This window comes from Rhinopithecus roxellana, chromosome 13 (genome assembly GCF_007565055.1).
Source record: "Rhinopithecus roxellana isolate Shanxi Qingling chromosome 13, ASM756505v1, whole genome shotgun sequence".
Lineage (NCBI taxonomy): Eukaryota > Metazoa > Chordata > Mammalia > Primates > Cercopithecidae > Rhinopithecus > Rhinopithecus roxellana.
In genome coordinates, this window is record NC_044561.1 from 95,590,674 (window position 1) to 95,612,954 (window position 22,281).

Below are 22,281 nucleotides of genomic sequence, written 5' to 3' on the forward strand. Positions count from 1 at the left end.
TACTTATTGATGATGTTTACCATGGGCAGGGATTCTCAACTGTTTTGATATTTATTGATGTATCTTAAACACTGAAAACACTGGCACGTAGTAGATGCTCAATAAGTAATTGTTGACTCAACCAACAAAATGTACTAGAGCATACAAGATTTTCCCAATGTAACATAACTAGCAAGAGGCTGAACCAGGATTTGAACTCAAAATTCATTCCCTGAACCGTCTTTTTTTTTTTTTTTTTTTTTTTTTTGAGACAGAGTCTCACTCTGTCGCTGGGGCTGGAGTGCAGTGGCCGGATCTCAGCTCACTGCAAGCTCTGCCTCCCGGGTTCACGCCATTCTCCTGCCTCAGCCTCCTGAGTAGCTGGGACTACAGGGGCCCGCCACCTTGCTCGGCTAGTTTTTTGTATTTTTTAGTAGAGACGGCGTTTCACAGTGTTAGCCAGGATGGTCTCGATCTCCTGACCTCGTGATCCGCCCGTCTCGGCCTCCCAAAGTGCTGGGATTACAGGCTTGAGCCACCGCACCCGGCCCCCTGAACCGTCTTCTAGCGGCCACATTGAGGAAGCAATTACCAGGGCTGTGTTCTCAACACAAGTATTCTCCTAACCACAGAATTAAAGGCTGGTGGCCCATGTATCAGTGTCTGTATTTATGAGCCCCTCTTTCAATCTCTTTCTTTTCATATTGTGTTGATACTGTAGCCTCTACTGGTCGTTTTATTTTTTGTTTCCCAAGACAGAATTATGTGGCTTTATCTTTAATGCTGCATTATCAATACTTATAATACATAATATTATGTATTACTCAATATTCATGATTATTAGTGTTACTGTTGGTTATTTAATAATGTTTAACTTACATTAGCAGTTGTTACTTTTTTATGATGCTAAATTACTAACAGCTAAAACAACTTCTATATTAAAAAGTATATTTGAGTGTCACTCAAGAGATAATGAGCACCTTACAAAGAAGAAATCTTGTTTCTTACCTTTGCGTCATTAAACAGATCAGGATTTGGAGAATTAAGCCCTAAGTAATCATGTTATTATTTTGATTTCGCCCCTTTTTTCTTACAAAATGGAATACTTTGGTTATCAGAAGCCACTTTAAGCATTTATATATATGTATGTCATAATCCGAATAAAAATAGCATTCATGGAGGTTTCTTTCGGAGCTCTTGGTAAAACACTCCATCGTGGGTCTCTGTCAAGATATCCAAAAACTTTTTCTTGGCTTCTGACTTTGAACAAAGTTTCAGAGTAACAACAAGGCTTCATTGTGCACTGAAATTTCTGTAAGGCAACATTCATTCAAGTGTTGATCCGCATTTCACCATCCAAGAATAACAACAGTTATTTATATAATTTTATCCATGTTTCTGTTTTTTCCTATCCATTTCACCCTTTCACCCCACCCCTGCTGAAACACTGGAGCTTGTTTGGGATGGGGGTGGGGTGCCATGCAGACTATATACACATACAGATGTTTTTCTTTTTCTTTCCCTGGTCTTGCTATGGGATAGACAGACCGGACTTTTTCTTATTAATATTATTTAAAAGTTTGGAATTTATTATCATTTAATCATTTGTAAGTAATGAAATAGGTCTCCATGATAAGGATATGTTTATTGACCAGCAGTTAGCTTTATTCAAATTAGGGTGACCACAGAAGACCAAGGACTATAACATAACGTACAACCCTAAGTGGTTTGATTTAAATAAAAAGGAAGTCCAGGCATTTCAGCTAAAATCCCCACCAAAGGCCAACAACTAGATGGGCATCCATATGACTCACTGAAATTTTCTATGATCTTAAATGGCCATTTGAGTCCATGAAACTATAGGACTAACTATTCAATCCTTATTGAGAAAACTTTGTTAATAGCTTGAATTGAGTTATATGGGATATGAATGTTCATATCTTTATGATAATATATGCCACCCAAGCTACATAACCAGTTATGTTAGCTAAAATACACTAAAGTGTAAAAAATCATAGTTTTCTATTAAAGGAAGTCATGATTGTGCCTAGATTCTTCTAGTATGATATACTATTTTTATTAATTTTTTTGTGATGGAGTCTCACTTTGTCGCCTAATCTGGAGTGCAGTGGCAACCTCCGCCTCCTGAGTTCAAGCGATTCTCATGCCTCAGTCTCCCAAGTAGCTGGGATTACAGGTGCGCACCACTACACTTGGCTAATTTTTTTGAAATTTTAGTAGAGACTGGGTTTCACCATGTTGTCCAGGCTGGTCTTGAACTCCTGACCGCAGGTGATCTGCCCACCTTGGCCTCCCAAAGTGCTGGGACTATAGGCATGAGCCACTGCGCCTGGCCGATATATAAATTTTTATGTGGCTCCATGATCTTCTCTACATTTAATGACAGAGCTGGTGGAGGGGAAGAAAGAGATAGGACTAAGCCAGAGATCAATATACATACTACTATGCTTTGACCCAAAAAAAAAGGAGATTGACTGGTAGGGGAATTAATAGCATGCAGAAGAGCAAAGTGAGTCTGGTCACTGTCATTATTCAAAAACAATGTTTCAGGAGAAGAATTTTACAACTGGATTTGGGGCTGTGGGCAGATAAGTCACAGGAATGATTCTATTGTGCATCCTGAAGTCATCCATCCAGCTAGCAGTCACAGCTGCAGGCTGAAAAGACATTGCCCCTAGAGTGGGGAACTGCCAAAGTCTAGCCAGGATGTTAGGTCAAGAGAAAAGACCTCAGGCACAGGGGAAGCCAGCTGCAGAATCTTAGAGGTGAGTTAGAGAAATACTGGGCTAAGCTGGGTCAACAAAAATAGACATACAGGAAGGAAGCAACTCAGTGGTACTTTGTCTCAGTTTGGGTTCTCCTAGATGCAGGCTGTGAGCCTGTGATTTCAGTGCAAGTAGTTTATAGGGAAGGTGAAGGGAATACTGCTAGAGGAGTAGGAAAGTGAGGCAAAGGAGGGAAGGCATTGAACAAAGGGCATAATACCAAGACAGCTACAGTTTTGGGCAACTGAAGCTCAACCCTGCTGGCAAATTTTGGGAGCTTAGGCAGAATTTATCTCAGAGTTAGTCTACCTAGGGGTGAGGGAGCTGGGGTATTTACACTTCAACATCCCTAATGCTTCCAGTCTGCTGTGTGGGTGGTGACTCAGGCCCAGGACCAAATAAAAAAAACCACTGTCAGAGAAATGAAGGTATTGATAATTGAAAAGTTCATGTCCTTGTCAAACTTGTTTTGAGTCAGCAGACCGAGAGGTTCAGAGAGAACAACTAAAAGGGGGAGGGAAAGGCAAGAGGTGACAACTTATCTGCTGGGAAACAGTTCCCACTTCTCCCATGCCCACCACCACCATCAATACTGCAATAGCAGGGCAAGAAGGAGTCTACAGGGGCAACAGACAGTCATGCTAACACCTGTTACTCAGTTGCAACCTCTTCTAGAATTTTCTACAAGGGCATTGGAAGGTTTCATGAGGTCAGGTGCAATAGCCAGGAGCAAACAGAGATCTGAGCCAAGAGAATATAATTAGGAATAAAGTCAAGGGACCCAGATTGGAACTCAAATACTGCTATTAACTAGACTTCATTTGAGGCAATTCATTTTGTACTGCTGTTTTTATTTTCTATGGGAATCATAGAGTATCAATGTTACTTTCTAAGAGTCTTTTAAGGAAAAATTGTGATAATTTTGGCATACAAAACCCTTTGTAAATTATAGTGCACCATAAAAATTGTTTTTAAAATTGTGATTAATTTGCATTGCTGGCTAAAAATAGTGTCAACTCTATTGTCTATACCTATAAACTGGCTTAAAAAGGGATATTTGAATATGAACACATTTTTTTCCCTTGAAACACATTTGTTTGTATAAACACAGCCTAAGATGTAAAATAAAATTTACGTCACTGATTAAGACCACTAGCGTATAACATTGTCTAGAGTCCTACATTAAAATATGGAAAATATGCATGCAATTGACTTATAGATGAATGAGGAGTGAACAGCGAATTGATTTGAAAAGGGTAACATTTTTCATTGAATCACTGGAAAGATATTTCTAACTTTGGCAAATTTCTTGTTTTATGCATTGCTTATTTTAGGATGAAAAATTTTGAAACCAGTACTTTATCATTTTCTCCTGAGGAAAATTTTGGAGACAACAGTGGACTTGCTGCATATGTGGCTAAAGCGATAGACCCATCTATCAGCTGGGAAGATATCAAATGGCTGAGAAGACTGACGTCATTGCCAATTGTTGCAAAGGGCATTTTGAGAGGTTCGTTTATTTCTCTACTTGAATTCGTACTGATGTTATGATCCTTTGTGGATATGGTCTTCATATTCTTAAAGGAAAATAACAAGGAAATATTAACATGGAAATTGAGAGAGACATTCCAACTCTCAATTCTCTCTTTTCATGTTAGTGAGTAAATATTTCTTCATTCTTAGGTAATATTCTGAAGCAGAGCTAAACTCTCATGAAGTAGAAAGTTAGCCTTGTCAAAGAATTGGGATGCCATTGCCTTATTTCAGAGCTGTTACTGAAGCATAAAGCCTGGCAAGATCTTGGTAGAACATCACGAGTTCATTGCTTTGCCTGAAAGCTACAACAGCTGCTCTCAGACCAAAGAGAAACCCCAAGGAGATATTTTGACAGACAGACTTGTTTTAAGAGCTTTCCCTCTTTTCCTTGTGCTCCCTCCAGTACAAATGGCTAGGACTAATTTTTGAGTGTGGTCAAACCCACATCACCTCTCTGAAGAGAATGGCTGACTAGTATGGTCAAATGCTCAATTATCAAGCCATGGGTAACAAGAAACTTAACTATTTCCTCCAGCATCCCCATATATTCAGATCCCACAGGGAGGTACCAATGACTATAATAATTTTGGAGTGTAAATGTGTTTACCCACAAAAATGTTTTCTTGCGTTTGAAAACACTTTTTTTTTAGTGTGTTTATATAGATAACTGCCAAAAACTTTTTTCTTTTTTCTTTTTTTTTAACTGAAATGTTTGAGTAAGTGACTTTGGGATGAGAGTCTGTCCATTAATGTATGTCTATTAAATGACTTTGAATCAAAACTTTTTCATAGATTTTACTTGAACGTGTCTGAGTTATGTGATCCCTATTTATAAAGTTCTACCTACTTTGACTATTTAATTTTATGTCTGAAGAAATGAGCTTATAAAAGTGAAAGAAATAAGCCCAGTGCAGCATTTAAGTAGTGGAGATATGTTTAAATCCAGATGTTCTTATTCTGTGCTCAAACAAATTAAAGTAGTTTTAAAAATCGATATATAATAGTTGTACATATGCGCAGAGCATATAGTGATGTTTCAATACCTGTAATGTATAGTAATCATATCAGGGTAATTAGCATATCCATCATCTCAAACATTATTCTGTACTTCTAAAAAAATTGTTCACTGTTTCCTACTGATCATTGTACTAGTTCAAAATTTCTGTGGATTATGCTTCAATGAATATGTATTGGTTTGGTTTACAGACACCTTTAAACAATGGTTTCACTTCCTTTACTTGCATCCGTGTTGTCATCCATGATTACTAGTGCTACTTACTGTGGTCGCATTCAACTGTGGGGACTAAATAATATTAACCTGAAGGTTCTGTGCCATTCATTTATGTATCCATTCATCCATTCTCTTATTCACTCACTCATTCATTCCATAAATATCATAATTACTGTGTGCTAAAATATTTTTATAAAATAAAATAATCTTAGATCCTTGGATAAAAAGACAGTCTATTCTTGTAGGAGACAGATATATAAGCAAGCATTTTGGGTGAATAAAATGTTATATAGAAATCTGTGCAATGTAAGGGCATGGCTTAAAAAAGAATATGGACAATAATATAAGAGTGAGTTAGAAAACACTTTTCAGAATGAAAGATGATGCTTGAATTTTACCATGATATCAAGCCAATAGACTCTATTTCAGACTGAAGTACTGGCAGAATAAAGGAATTATGCATAACAATTTATAAAACATGTAAACCATTTAGAGAATTTAGGCTTTAAAGTGGCTGAGAACCACTGAAGTGTCTTGATCAGAGAAACAACCTCATCAAATAAGCATTTTACAGAAATCATGCTTTGCACAATGGACCTAATGGATGGAGGTGGCAAAATTGTGGTCAGGGAAGACATTTAGGAACTGTTGTTGTCCAGAAAAGAGATAATTGTAGAGATGACTTAGAGTAATGGCAGGGAGGGGACTGAGAAGGTATAATTAAATTAGAAAATTAAGACAGTTAATCACAGAGAAGGCCCAGGGGATCTGGCTTTAAAACACTAGGGAAGAATAAAATTTTAGTCTTGTTCCATAATTGTTTCAAATAAGGAACAAAGATAAGAAGGAAGTCATTTTATTTTTTAACCACCTTTTCAATTTAGGATTTCCAGTGTATATCATTTTCTACAACTTTGTCCCCTAAGATATGATGCAAACAATTGAATCAGATTTACCATCACATGTTATGTTGAAAAATATTTTGGTTTCTAGAACTTCATTCTGCTATCACTTTAGCTAGGACCACTGCCACTACCACCACCATCACCACCACTACCACAACCTCCATTACCAGGACAACCACCAACACTGCCACCACCACCACTGCTATCACCATCACCACTCCCGTCACCACCATCACCACTCCCATTACCACCATGACCACCACCATCACCACCATAACCACAATCTCCATCAACACCACCATTACCAGGACAACCACTGCCACTACCACCACCACCAATCCCATTATCACCATGACCACAGCCACCATCAACACCACCATTACCAGGAACAACCACCACCACTATCACCACCACCACCACCACTACTCCCATCACCACCATGACCACCACCACGACCAGCACTATAACCACAACCACCATCAACACCACCATTACCAAGACAATCACCACCACCTCCACCACCACCACCACTATCACCACTACCACCACCACCACTCCCATCACCACCATCACCACCACTACCACCATCACCATCACCTCTCTTTTCTTCTCATCCATATGGATTTCTTGCTTGTTTCTAAATGTTTTTGTGACATTTTACACATAGTAGATAGTCCAAATATTTATTTACTGAACTTCTTGATGAAAACTATGAGTCTATCTAATTAGAGAAAGCTCAAAAAAAAAAAAAAAAAAGGAGAGATGGGACATTTGACATTTAAAGGGAAATAACTTATTTATACATGTACAGTTTACATTGTCTAGTTTTCTGTAACCATTTGGTTTTTTATTTAACAAACAAGAATCATCTCTATGACAACAATTGCACCAAGTAACACATATGCTCAATTTGGATCGGAAGGGAGCGGTGGCGGGGCCAGTTCTGGGAAATCCAATTTTCTCCATTTCACAGGTCCTCATCCAGAAATCACATGGGTTGACTAAGAGTCACCCATCCTCTTTCATTTTCCTTTTTCAGAAAAGTACAGATTATATTTGCAGGAACATGAAGCCATGAGCAACTGTGAAGATCTAGACCAAACATCTGACTGTCCCACCATTTTAAGAATTATATTTTAATGAATGCAAATTGGAATGGAAGATGTAATCTCTTACTGTGTGTGGTTAAACTGACCTTAGAGAACGTCAATGCAAGCTCCTAACATGTACTTGAGACAGGATTTGGTCTTTGTCAGAACTCACACTAGCAAACAAATGGCTTTTTTGAGCAAAAGCATAGTGCTTTTTAGAGTTTTTTTCTTTTTCTTTTAATTTTTTTTGAATTAGGCTGTCTCACTTCCATTGTGGTTTTGTGTTTCTGAGAAACTTTTCTCTAGTCAGCTCTTCATATACAGGCATACCCCAGAGACATTGTGGATTCAGTTCCGGACCACCACGGTAAAACAAGTCACATAAATTTTTTGTCTTCCCAGTGCATATGAAAGTTATGTTTTTGCCATACTGTAATCTATTTTGTGCAATAGCGTTATGCCTAAAAAAATGTATATACCTTACTTAAAAAATAAGTTACTCCTAAAAAATGCTAATCATCATCTGAGCCTTCAGCGAGTTGTAGTCTTTTTGCTGGTGGAGGGTCTTTTCTCGGTGTCGACGGCTGCTGACTGAACAGGGTGGGGGTTGCTGAAGGTTTAGGGTGGCTGTGGTAACTTCTTAAAATAAGTCAAGGAAGTTTGATGCATTGATTAACTTTTCCTTTTAGGAAAGATTTATCTGTATCATGAGAAGCTATTTGATAGCATTTTACCCACAGTACAACTTTTTCAACATTGGAGTCAGTCCTCTCAAACTGCCGCTGCTTTATATGTGAAGTTTATGTGATATCTAAATCCTTTGTTGTTATTTCAGCAATGTTCACAGCATCTTCACCAGGAGTTGATTCCATCCCAAGAACCACTTTCTTTGCTCATTGATAAGAAGAAACTCTTCATTCATTTAAGTTTTATCACATGATTGCAGCAATTTAGCCACAGCTTCAGGTTCCACATCGAATTCAGTTCTGTTACTGTTTCTGCCACATCAGCAGTGACTTTCTTCACCATACTCTTGAACTCCTCAAAGTCATCCATGAGGGCTGGAATCAACATCGTCCAAATTCCTGTTAATGTTGATATTTTGACCTCCTCCCACAAATCACAAATGTTCTTAACGGCATCTAGGATGGTGAATCCTTTCCAAAAAGTTTTCAATTAATGTTGCTCAGATTCATCAGAGGAATCATTAACTATAGTATCTATAATCTTATGAAATATATTTCTTAACTAATAAGACTTGAAAGTCAAAATTACTCCTTGATCCATGGGCTATGGAGTGGAGGTTGTGTTAACAGGCATAAAAACATTAATCTTTTTGTGCTTTTCCACCAGAGCTCATGAGTCACTAGGTGCATTGTCAGTGAGCAGTGATATTTTGAAAGAAATCTTTTTTTTTTTTCTGAGCAGCTGTCTCAACACTGGGCTTAACATATGTAGTAAACCATGCTGTAAACAGATGTGCTGTCATCCAGACTTTGTTGTCTTATTTATAGAGCACGGGCAGAGTAGATTTGGTAAAATTTTTGGATTATACTTTGAAGCCATGCATTGACTTCTCCTCTCTAGCTATGAAAGTCCTAGATGGCATCTTCTTCCAGTATGAGGAAGGCTTGTTTGGAAGAAGATGCCATACAGCATGTTTCATCTACACTGAAAATATATTGTTCAACGTAGCCACCTCCATCATTTTCCTAGCTAGATCGCCTGGATAACTTGCTGCAGCTTTTCCATCAGCATTCAGCTGCTCCATTTTGCACTTTTATGTTATGGAGATGGCTCCTTTCTTTAAACCTCAGAAATCAACCTCTGCTGGCTTCATACTTTTTTTCTGCAGGTTCCTCACCTCTCGCAGTCTTTATAGAATTGAAGAGAGTTAGGGTGTTGCTCTGGATTAGGCTTTGGTTTAAGGGAGTGTGGTGGCTGGTTTGATCATCTATCCAGACCACTCAAACTTCCTCCCTATTAGCAATAAGGCTGCTTTGCTTTCTTATCATTCCTGTGTTCATTAGCGTAGTAGCTTTAATTTCCTTTAAGAACTTTTGCTTTGCATTCACAACTTAGCTGTTTGGCACAAGGAGCCTAGCTTTTGTCCTGTCTTGGCCTTTCACATTCCTTTCTCACTAAGCTTAATAATTTCTGGTTTTTAATTTAAAGTGAGAGGTATGTGACTCTTCCTTGAGCACTTAGAAGCCATTGTAGAGTTATTAATTGGCCTGATTTCAATATTGTTGCTTCTCAGGGAATAGGGAGGCCTGAGGACAGGGAGAGAGATGGGTGAATGGCCAGTGAGTGGAGCAGTCAGAACACACATATTTATTAAGTTCCACATTTTAAAGGCGATGGTTCATGGTACTCCCAAGCAATTACAATAGTAACATCAAAGATCACTAATCACAGATCACTGCAACAGATGTAACAATAATGAAAAAGTGTGAAATAGGGTGAGAATGACCAAACTGTGACACAGGGATACAAAGCAAGCACATGCTGTTAGAAAAATAGTGCTGGTACACTTGCTTGATGCAGGGTTGCCACAACGCCACTAGAGCATTGTATATACCTTAATTAAAAATACCTTACTCCTAAAAAATGCTAATTATTATCTGAGCCTTCAGTGGGTTGTCGTCTTTTTGCTGGTGGAGGGTCTTTCCTAGATGTTGATGGCTGCTAACTGATCAAGGTGGTGATTTTCAATTTCTAGAAAACTCAGTAGCTGCAAATTGCTATAAAGCAAAGTGCAATAAAACAAGGTATGCCTGTATACATTGTTCAAGATACTTTAAAAAAAATTCACTTAATGTTCCTGGATTGTGTTTAAAATTGCTGTCATGTGTCTGGGATTTAGTTACTACTCTCCTCTAAGTCAGAACAGATTTCTAGACCAAAATCTCCAACGGTGTGAAGGCTGAGCTCAAATCTTGAGTACTTACATTTCACTTTTATATTTTAAATTAAATATGGAAATAAAATATTAGTGAGATAGCAAACAGTGCCACTGCCCATTGATGACTGTGTTTCTCAATCAATGTACTTAATGGCAAATTCATAAATATGGAATGCCACACTCTTAAGTTCTAAGAATTAATAAAAATATCCAAGATTCATGAACATTTTGCTAAGTGGGAATATTTTGGCCCTTTCATTAAGGCAAAATTGCTTTTCTCTCTGTGTTAAAATAAAATGTAAAACTGTGGACAAGGCTGCATAAGCAGCTAATAAAAGGGCCTTATATCTGGTTATAAATTTTCCTTATTGTCTTTGCTTCTCTAGAAATTCACAGTCCTATCCTCTGAGCAAATCATTCTGTCATTTCTCCCTATATTCCCAATACTACCTGCAGAATATAAAAAACCACTTGAAATGATGGCAGATAACAGACTGTTACTTAAGAAACATTTAATTCAAATGGGAGGCACTTTATCATTGTAATCCCAACTAGGATGAAACTGTTATAAACACAACTCAAACAGAGTTGCTAAATGCATCCTGCAAATAAATCTTTCTCCACCTAGTCATCATCTTAGTTTATACTCCCTACACCATCAGAGGAAAAGAGTAATAATAGTTAATATTTATCTGAGTGTTCGACATGTGTCGGGCACTTTCTAAACACACATTCAACTCATTAAATCCACAAGCTCATCATATGTGGATCGCTATCCTCATTTTGTGGCTTAGGACTATAATGCACAGAGAAGTTAAGTAACTTGCCACTTACACAGCAAGCAAGCAGCAGATGTGGGATTTAAGTCCAGGTGGTCCGATGACTTAGTCTAAACAGTGAATCACTTCTTCCTCCTGTACAGGATCTGTTTACTGGTAATATTTGACTTCTCATAATGCAGGTTGTAGCTACATGGTGGCAGACATAGGAATATAAACTGGAGAACTATACATATGCTCAATTATGAGGTTTGAAAAAATACCATTGTCTATGTTTTTTAAGTGTTTTTTTTTTTTTTAATTTGACTTGAAGTTTAGTATCATGTACATAACTAGATAACCAGAGCAAACCATGGCAATTCAGAATATAATTTTACACTGTTTACTAAGGTTGTTTATGACTACACCTAGGTTTTTAAAATAAATACCATGCTATGTCTATTAGGATAGGTAAGCTCATGGAAACATTGAAGGTGAGCTGTGCAATATGGCAGCCACTAGCCACATGTGGCTATATAAGTTAATTAAAATGAAATAAAGGCAAAATTCCAGTTTCTTAGTCACACTGCCACATTTCAGTTGGTCAGTGGCTACATGACTAGTGGTACTGTATGATGGAAGTCCACAGATCTAGAACATTTTTATTATCACAGAAAGTTCTGTGGTAGTTCATTGAGGCCCTATCTTTAGGGAATCATTTATGAAATATGTTTGAGATGAAAATGTATTGGGCTTCTAGTTTCAAATGATGGACTGAGTACATATGAATCCTCTCATTAAAGCCAACACCCCATTAAAATTAAAGAATGGAAATGCAAATATGTATACACTAATGACAGCAAAGCAAAGGAAGATGAGGGACAGAAACAGCAGAGAAAATTTAGGAAACTTTTGAAAGCATGTTGATAGCAGGAAACATACAGAAATCTGTACCTTGAAATAGGCTTTCAGGAAATCCTGGAGGACGTAGGGGTTGATTATGTAATAGAATGCTTGAGAGGTTGTAGGTATATAGTCTTCAAGGATGGCAGAGAGGGTAGTGAAGACTAAATGCAAGGGGACTGACTGAAGATCAATATAGGAAGCGATCATGCCTGCCAGCAATCCTGCTCCCAGTCTACTTCTTATGCAACAATGGACACTTGGCACTGACTTCTCAATAATAAAGTAGCTGATCCTTTCTAAAGAAATGAATGAATGACTGGGATGAAATGTGGGTGGGTGACATTTCCAATATGACGTGATGCTGTCCTCATTCTGACACTTGAGGAGCTCACAGTCTAATTGCCTCTTAGTTGACATTCCCTGCATTTTCTTACATAGAGTTCCAAGAAAGAATTTCCACTCCAGCCAAGGACTTGGCAAGAATGAAACTAATTTACAAAACAGGGCAGTTCCTCAATCTTTCTTCCTTAAATATAAATGGAAAATTTAGCATCACTAGGCATATCAGAAACACCAAAACATAAAAAATCAAGATGAATCTATAGAAAAGCTTATTCCAGGAAAAAGAGATGAAACAAGAAAAGGAACTTTAAAAAATCCAAATGAGAGACTCAAAAAAGTTGAAAATATAAATAGGAAGAGTCTGCCATGAAAAGAAAATTAGAACATAAAGAAGAGTTCCCAATGATTAGAAAAATGACTTCTGATTTTTTTTTAAAAAGGGGAAATTGAATATATAAAAGAGCTCTCAAAGATTAAAAACATGATTGCTGAAATAACTGAAAGGCTGAACAATAAAGTCAATGACATTTCCCAAAGGGTAAAACAACAATGAGAACAATAAGATAAATAGAAAGAAAAACTTATTACATGAATGTACATGAAGACCACTTTAAAATGTACAATATCCAACTGATAGGAGTTTCAGGTAGAAAAGTAAAAGAAAGAGGCCTAAAGGAATTTATTAAAGACCAACAATTTCTGAATGCTGTTGTTGTAAGTCATTAGAGTGAGAAAACAAATCACAACTTATCACGTTGGTTATGAAATTTCAGAAAAATAATGTGTATAGATAAACTAAACATAAAACTGTTTACTTATAAAATAATTCAAATCAGACTGGCATCAGTCCTTGCATCAGCAATGGGTACTAGAAGACAATGGACTGATGTCTTTAAGGTTCTGAGGAAAATCGTTTTTCCACCTAGATTATTATACCCAATCCAATTGTCATTCACACACAAGAGAAGCTATTTAGGTGGTCTGTAAGTTTACCTCCCTTGGGTCCTTTTTAAGAAAGTTACAAAGGAATCTACTACAAACAAATGAGAATATAAACCAAATGAGGGCATACTCAGACTGCAAGATATTCAACTCAGTGAGAATAAGAGCAAATTCAAAGCTGAAGGCAGACATTATGTCTTGTGAGTAACCACAACAGAATGGATCAGCAAGGCAGAGGGCTCCAGGGATTATCTCCAGGGGGAGAATAAAGTGACCTAATAGGTCAGATCAAATAATTGAAATTTTGAAGAACTTGATAATATTCTGAAGTCTGACAGTAAATGGAAAAAAGAAAAGAAAGGCAATTAGAAATCTAATCTAATCCTAATCACCTCCCAAAGACCCTATCTCCAAATGCCATCACATTGGTGATAAGGCCTTCAACATGAAAATTTTGAGAGGATTTAATTATTTAGTCTATAACATATAGGCTTAACAGTTTCCTATACCTATAATTTTAGAAGAAAAATATCACTATCATCATTCGAAAAAAGTAAGAATAGTTGAAAAATAGCCTTGTATAAAACAAAGTTTGGAAAATGATAGCATATAATATAAAAAATAATTATCTTATCTTTTAAAATAATTCTTAGTCAAGTGTGCCCATTATCTCCATTGCTGAATTTGTACAGATTAGCAATGACCTATATCCATTTGCTTAAATTTCCAAGGCCTGATTTTTACTACACTCTTGAACCGATTGGTTTTGCTTAGTATTGCATTTTGAATGTTAAACCTGAGAACCAGTGTTGTTTTCATGATTCTTTTAGCAAATGGTTTGTTACTAGGACATGCTAAAAATAATAGTTTAGAATATAAAATATGTTTTTAAATGTTGCAAATAGATTTAAGGGAACAGTAATCTATTTTAAACCGAACTTTCAGAAATTAATATATTTTAAAATATGATTAGAGATTTAATATTACATTTTTTATATCTTTCTTTCTTTTCTTTTTTTTTTTTCTTTTTGGGATGGAGTCATTATCTGTCTTTCGGGCTGGAATGCAGTGGTGTGATCTTGGCTCACTGCAACTTCCGCCTCCCAGGTTCAAACGATTCTCCTGCCTCAGACTCCTGAGTAGCTGGGACTACAGGCACCTGCCACCAAGCCTGGTTAATTTTTTTTTTTTGTATTTTTAGTAGAGATAGGGTTTCACCATGTTGGTCAGGCTGGTCTTGAACTCCTGACCTCGTGATCCACCCACCTTGGCCTCCCAAAGTGCTGTGATTACAGGCATGAGCCACCGTGCCTGGCCAATTTTTTATACATTTAAATGAGCAAACATATATTTAATTATAGAACAATATTACTTAAAATTGTTACTAAAGCTATTACGACTTTGTATTAAAGATTGTTTTTTGAAATAGGTTTGTCCACTGTCTGTTACATTAACAGTGCTTGCCATTTTTATGTGCTTTTTTGCTATCCAAATTGTTGAGGAATAATTTTGCTAAATGATAAAGTGGTATAATCTTATTTATTAAAAATACTTAGCAAGAGTACACCCTTATAAAGATAAATACATTTTATGTCAATGTATTATCTATTGATACTTTTATATATTTTACAATTAAATTGCCGTCAGTGGTAACATTTTGTTGTTCTTGGCCTAGAAAACTACCACTACTATTCTAGCGCTAACCCTAGGGTATACTTTTATGCTAAGATTATTGACCCAGGTATGCAGGTGGGAGTCAGCCTCCATTTGACTGGAATGTGGAGGCCTCTAAACCCAAGCCGCATGTTAAGTTACAGTTTCCCTAAGATGCTTGTTTTACTCTCTCCAGGTGACGATGCCAGGGAGGCTGTTAAACATGGCTTGAATGGGATCTTGGTGTCGAATCATGGGGCTCGACAACTCGATGGGGTGCCAGCCACTGTGAGTTTTGGCAGATGCTGCAATTTCCTTTTGGAGTTCCCATTTCCATCACTGTTACTATCTCTATGTCTGCCTCCTCTTTGTGTGTAGTTTGTGTGATCAGTCAAGGTGAAATACGTGCAAATATGTGAGATCTTGGATTTTAAGTTTAGTGGCACATAACTACCCAAATTAACAAATATATTTATGTTTAATTAGCCCAGTGCATTTATTTGTAACCTATGAAAGTCTCTATTAAATAATAAGACATTTGTGGGCAAGGATTATTCTGGAATTCACAGATACACCAGTAATTATGTAAACTGGAGTGTGAAAGAAAGGATTATGCCATGAATGTCCAAAGACATGAACTAGCAGAGAACTGTGGGAATTCAAAGGCTGTGGTAGAATCTGAGATCATCGGTACAACTGAGACAAGAAATCAGGAGAAGGGACCTATTGGAATTTCCTGTGGGGTGGCGGTTGAAAAGCTGCAGAGAAACGGTGGCGAGTTGGGAAAAGGAGAAAAAAGCTTAGGCCCAGGCAAGGGGAAGTGAGCTGTAAGCAGGCTACTCTGGCTGGGTTGTGAACCACCTTGGCTGCATATTGGAATCATTTGGGAACTTTAAAGACTCCTGATCTGCTCCCCAGGTCTATTTATCAGAATCTCTGGTTGGGGCTTGGGAGTGTATAGGCACTAGTATTTTTTTAAAGCTATCAGGAGCTTCCAACATGCATCTTTGGTTTTTATGCACTGGAGTAGGCAAATCAGAATCCAAAATCTAGGTATAAAAGTGAACCAAACTGGCCTGAAAGGTGTGGGACTGAATGGAACTGTATCGAAGAGCAATTAGAACCTGAAGATCCTAAAACCATGAAAACTGACAGACTCTTAGAGCAGATTTTAAGATCAGGGACTGGGAGTCCAGAAATGGATGCAAAGCCATGGAGATGGACACATTTCCTGGGGTGGATTTTATGGATCCGTGATCCAGAATGGGGGCCAGGAGCCATTGGTGGAGTGCTATCAAGTGGTTCCCTCACGTGCTGTCCACTTGTGGGGATCTGGCCAAGCCTCTTGTAGATGGGGCAATGATGTTGCAGATACTTTTTGCTTCTGCTCTGGCCCCATGTGGCCCCCTCTTTGCAGTGTGATAAGCCTAAGTGTAAAATGGCAAAGAGTGAGATGTGCTCAGGGAATACTAAATAATCCATCTTGTTTGCAGTGTCTGATGCTGTAACCGCCCAACCAGCTCTCCTTGTCCACCGTATAGACAGAGCCCATTTATCAAGACAGGGGAATTGCAATAGAGGAAGAGTTTAATTCACGCAGAGCCAGCTGTACTGGGAGCCTGGAGTTTTATTATTACTAAAATCAGTCCCTCTGAAAACCTGGGGTTCAGGGTTTTTAAGGATAATTTGATGGGGAGGGAGTCGGAAACTGGGGAGTGCTGATTGGTCAGGTCGGAGATAAAATCACAGAGAGTCGAATTGTCCTCTTGCTCTGAGTCAGTTCTTCGTTGGAGGCCACACCACCAGATGAGCCAGTTTATCAGTCTGTGTGGTGCCAACTGATTCAGGTACAGGGTCTGCAAAATATCTCAGGCATTGATTTTCGGTTTTACAATGGTGATGCTATCCCCAGGAGCAATTTGGGGAGGTTCAGAATCTTGCAGCCTACAGCTGCATGACTCCTAAACCACAATTTCTATTCTTGTGACTAATTTGTTAGTCCTGCAAAGGCAACCTAGTCACCAGGCAGGAAGGGAGTTTGCTTTGGGAAAGGGCTGTTATCATCTTTGTTTTAAAATTAAAGTATGAACTAAGTTTCTCCCAAAGTTAGTTTGGTCTACACTCAGGAATGAACAAGGAAAGCTTGGCAGTTAGAATCAAGGTGGCGTCAGTTAGGTGAGATCTCTTTCACTGACATAATTTTCTCAGTTGTAATTTTTGCAAAGGCGGTTTCAGTGGGAGTGGGAGAGTTCTGGAAAATGCATCTGCCTGGATAGATAAGGAAGGAGATCCTTGACTATTATGAGTCATTGGGTGTGCACTAGAAGAGCCTTGGCTTAGCAGCAATGAGTCTTACAAAGTGGATTTTATCATGACAAGAAGCAGAAAGGCCAATGAGGTGGCCTTTATAATTACCATAGCCAAGGAAAGAGAGAAGGAGGGCCTGAACTGCAGAGGGACAGAGGGAATTGCTTTCTGCTCCCTACCTTGGTTTCCTCAACTTTTAAAATTTAAACCTTTAAGCTGTAATGTTTTATAATTTGATTTACATAGGCAAAGTAACTGCATCATATAACAAAACTTTATATATCTAAATATATTTACTAAATATATATATATATTTCCTATCTATCTATCTATCTATCTATCTATCTATCTATCTATCTACCCATATTTACTAAGTAATGTGGGTCAACTTTCCAGACCACCACCTCTCTCAGAACTGGATGCTTATATAAATATTTTCCCTTTTATCGGAACCCTTCAGTGGTAGTTATTATATAGATAGTTGGAATTGAGATGACCATTTGAATTTATCCACAGAAGAAGAGTAGAACAAATACTTTAGCCAGCTAGTAGTGGTCTGTTGTTTCATTACACTAGCAGGTTGATTTAGTGACATTCATAGACCAATTGTGTGGCTGTGATGGTGGAGTAAATGATGGCAGGGAATATTGGGTGTGCATTTTGCACTGAGTTTTTCCTAAAGCACTAATGGTAGGAACCAAGTAAGTCTTTGTACATTGTAGGATTATACACTCACGCCTGTAATCCCAGCACTTTGGGAACCCAAGGCAAGGGGATCACTTAAGGCTAGGATTTCAAGAGCAGCCTGGTCAATGTGTGAAACTCCGTCTCTACTAAAAATGCAAAAATCAGCTGGGCATGGTGGTATACACCTGTAATCCCAGCTACTTGAGAGGCTGAGGCAGGAGAATTGCTTGAACCAGGGAGGTGGAGGTTTCAGTGAGCCGAGATCCATGCCACTGCACTCAAGCCTGGGCGACAGAGTGAGGCTCTGTCTCAAAAAAACAAAACAAACACACAAAAGATGAAAAGTAATGAAACTGGAAGTTGTCAGCTCTTTGCAACTCAGTTTTGCTCCCAGAGACACACCATTTTCGGTGATATTAGATGTTGGCTGCAGGTAAACAGAGGTGGAAAGTGAAGACCTCCTCCTTGTAGGGTGGAGAGGTTGGTCACAGCACAAGGCTTTTTCTCAGATTTATGACTCACTTGTATATGGATATGCAGACTTAGTGGGTGGGCCAAACTGTTTTCTAAAAATAAAATATAAATCTACGGAAATCAAATCTAACTAGATTTTAAGGGAAAAATAGCCAAATGGTGTTGCTTGTTTCCTTCTCGCTGAGAGAATATGGACACATCTAGAAGGACTTTTGAGTTGTGTTCCCTGAGACTGTTTTTTAAAAAACAACAACTGAACCTAAGACCTGGAACTATAAAAATTCTGGAAGATAACATTGGAAAAATCCTTCTAGACATTGGCTTAGGGAAGGATTTCATGACCAAGAACCCAAAAGCAAATGCAATAAAAACAAAGAGAAGTAGCTGGGAGTTAATTAAACTAAAGAGCTTATTGCACAGCAAAATGAATAGTCAGCAGAGTAAACAGACAATCCACGGAATGGGAGAAAATCTTTACAATCTATATATCTGATAAAAAACTAATATACAGAATCTACAACGAACTCGAACAAATAAGTAAGAAAAAAACAAACAATTTGATCAAAAAGTGGGCTAAGAACATGAATAGACAATTCTCAAAAGAAGATATACAAATGGCCAACGAACATAGGAAAAAATGCTCAACATCACTAATGATCAGGGAAATGCAAATCAAAACCACAATGCAATACCACCTTACTCCTGCAAGAATGACCATAATCAAAAAATCTAAAAACAGTAGGTGTTGGTGTGGATGCAATGATTAGAGAATACTTCTACAATGCTGGTGGGAATGTAAACTAGTACAGACACTATGGAAAACCACGTGGAGATTCCTTAAAGAACTAAAAGTAGAACTACCATTTGATCCAGCAATCCCACTACTGGGTATCTACCCAGAGGAAAATAAGTCATTATTCGAAAAAGATACTTGCGCAGGCCTATTTATAGAAGCACAATTCACAATTGTAAAATCGTGGAACCAACCCAAATGCCCATCAATCAATGACTGGACAAAGAAACCGTGGTACACATATATTATGGAATACTACTCAGTCATAAAAGGAATGAATTAACAGCATTTGCAGTGACCTGGATGACATTGGAGACTATTATTCAAAGTGAAGTAACTCAGGAATGGAAAACATCGTATGTTCTCACTGATATGTGGGAGCTAAGCTATGAGGTCGCAAAGGCATAAGAATGATATAATGGACATTGGGGACTTGGGGGAAAGAGTGAGGGAGCGGGCAAGGGATAAAAGACAACAAATATGGTGCGGTGTATACTGCTCAGGTGATGGGTGCTCCAAAATCTCAAAAATCACTACTAAAGAACTTACTGATGTAACCAAATACCAACTGTACCCCAATAACTTATGGAAAATAAAATAAAAAATTAAAATTAAAAACAAAACAAACAAAAACTGATAATGAGCTGGGTGCGGTGGCTCACGCCTGTAATCCCAGCACTTTGGGTGGCTGAGGCGGGCAGATCACCTGAGGTCAGGAGTTTGAGACAAGTCTGGCCAACATGGTGAAACTCTGCTTCTACTAAAAATACAAAAATTAGCCAGGTGTTGTGGCGGGCACCTGTAATCCCAGCTACTAGGGAGGCTGAGGCAGGAGAATTACTTGAACCTGGGAGACGGAGGTTGCAGTGAGCCAAGATTGCACCATCATACTCCAGCCTGGGCAGCAAGAGCAAGGCTCCATCTCAAAAACAAAACAAAACAAACCATAACCCTCCTCTTTGCATGTCATATACATGAGAGGAGATACTTGCTTGAGTTTTGCCTCACACTTTAGAGCAAATTTAAAGCTCATAATGATGAGAGAAATGTGAGAAAGGATTCGGTGTATGGCACAGTACAAAGTTCTCTCAGTGTGTGGGTTTTGTGGTGAGCGGCAAAAGGCTTGGGGGAGGCTGTGGTGTTCAGGTCTCAGTATTTGCACAGAAGAACTTGCTGTACTGCAGATTTTGTTATGTCATAAGTCAGAGCCACGGAGGCAGCATGATGTCATGGGAAGAGCACTGAAATGGAGTCTTGTCTCACCTTTCTTAGGGGATAAGAGCTAAGTGAGTCAGTCACTGAGACTTTTAGCCCAAACATCTTCACAGTATTGTGTTGCTTACAAAAAGAAAGTGGACAACAATATGAATTCTACATTTCTGTTAGGTTGATGCAAAAGTCATTTCACCATTACTTTTAATGGCAAAAACTGCAATTACTTTTGCACCAGGCTAATATAAATCACAGAATTTGCTTATATGGAGAAATACTTAATATCACTAGGAGTCCTAGAACAGTAATTTAACTTCAGTTCATCTTAATATGTTGCTTCTGAGAAGAGTTATCAGGCCTCTGCTACACCCCAGAAAACTAAAAAATAAGATCGTATTAAAAATACACTTATCACCTCGTGGTTATAATGCGATCCAGATTGGCTTTGAAGTAATTAGAGAATAACAGGATGGAATCAAATTGATTTCTGAAACACATAGCATTAGATCTTCTCAAATTAGATTCTCTGGAATATTTGATTCCTAAGAGCATTTTTTTTCAATTTTGCAGTTTCATTTTGATGCTGTCTGTACACAAACTACTTCAAGCTTAGAAATACGACTTTCTTTCACAGTGAAAATTATCAACAGCAAAACATTTTTATAGAATAAGCATCTGGGTTGTTAAGTTCTTGGGGATGTTCTGTGAAGTACTACAAGGGATTTGAATTTTCTTCTATATAAACAGTCCATGCAATTCCATCTTGGAGAAACATTTAATGTATCAGCTGGCTTTTGCTGCATAACAAGTCACTCTGAAACTTACTGGATAAATCACAATCATCATTATTACATTCTACAATTTTGTGGTTTGGCAATTTGTGTTGAGATCTGCTGAGTGTTTCTCTGGTCTTGGCTGGACTCAATCACATGTGTCCGTGGCCAGCTACCAGGCCTACTAGGAGGCTGGCATAGGATGAGCTCTGCAGGGATGGCTCTGCATTGTCTCACATCTTCCAGCATTCTCATGAAGTGGCAGGTCTCCTAGAGAGTAAGTGTAAGCATGCAAGGCCTCCTGAGATCTAGGCTTAGAATGGACATCCTGTCACTTCTCTCATATTCCACTGGTGAAAGCAAATCACAAGCTCAATTCAGATCTAAGGTGTGGCGGAACAGAACCCTCCTTCCTTTCCCTCTGTCCCATAATGTTGCAAGGAAATGAAGATGAAGAGGAAATCATTGCAGCCATTTTTGCAATTGCAAGCAATCAGCAAAATGTATACGGACCAGTGATTTTGTAAGTGGGCTTAGGTTATGGGCAGTGACTTGGACTCTGTCTCCTTTGCGTTTAACTAAGCACCTCTGGTTCCATCTGCTTTTGTTTATTTTAAACTATTTTGATTTGAACAAAGGTTTCCATACCTAAAATGTCAGAAATCAAGAGTATAACAATGGATGCAATAGGAAGATGGAAAGGTGAGAGCTCCTTGCCAGTAGAAGTTCTGTTTGGGGGAGGGGTTGGGGGAGCAAGTTGCGCAGGGAGCATTCTGGAAGAGTGTGACTCGAACACAAATGAAAAAGACTATTCTCTTTGCGAGTCAGATCCCTGTGGGTTTCTTTCTGCATCCCCTACTCTGCCTGACATTAGTGCCTTAAATATACCAGGTCCTTTATAAAGTGTTTGACAAAACAGCAAATAGAGGGATGAATGAGTAACAGTATACAGGGATCTTACCATATTTTACTGGAGATTAACTCCAGTGGAGTTAAGCCCA

At 38.2% G+C, this 22,281-nt stretch overlaps 1 protein-coding gene across 1 annotated transcript in view; it reads left to right on the forward strand.

The window, feature by feature from the left end:
• Nucleotides 1-22,281, forward strand: part of HAO1 (hydroxyacid oxidase 1) — a 60,068-nt gene that overhangs the window by 32,449 nt on the left and 5,338 nt on the right. The window contains exons 4-5 of the mRNA XM_010387776.2: nt 4,100-4,275; nt 15,231-15,322. Of these exons, the coding sequence (XP_010386078.1) occupies nt 4,100-4,275; nt 15,231-15,322 (268 nt within the window). The remainder of the gene's footprint in view (nt 1-4,099; nt 4,276-15,230; nt 15,323-22,281) is intronic.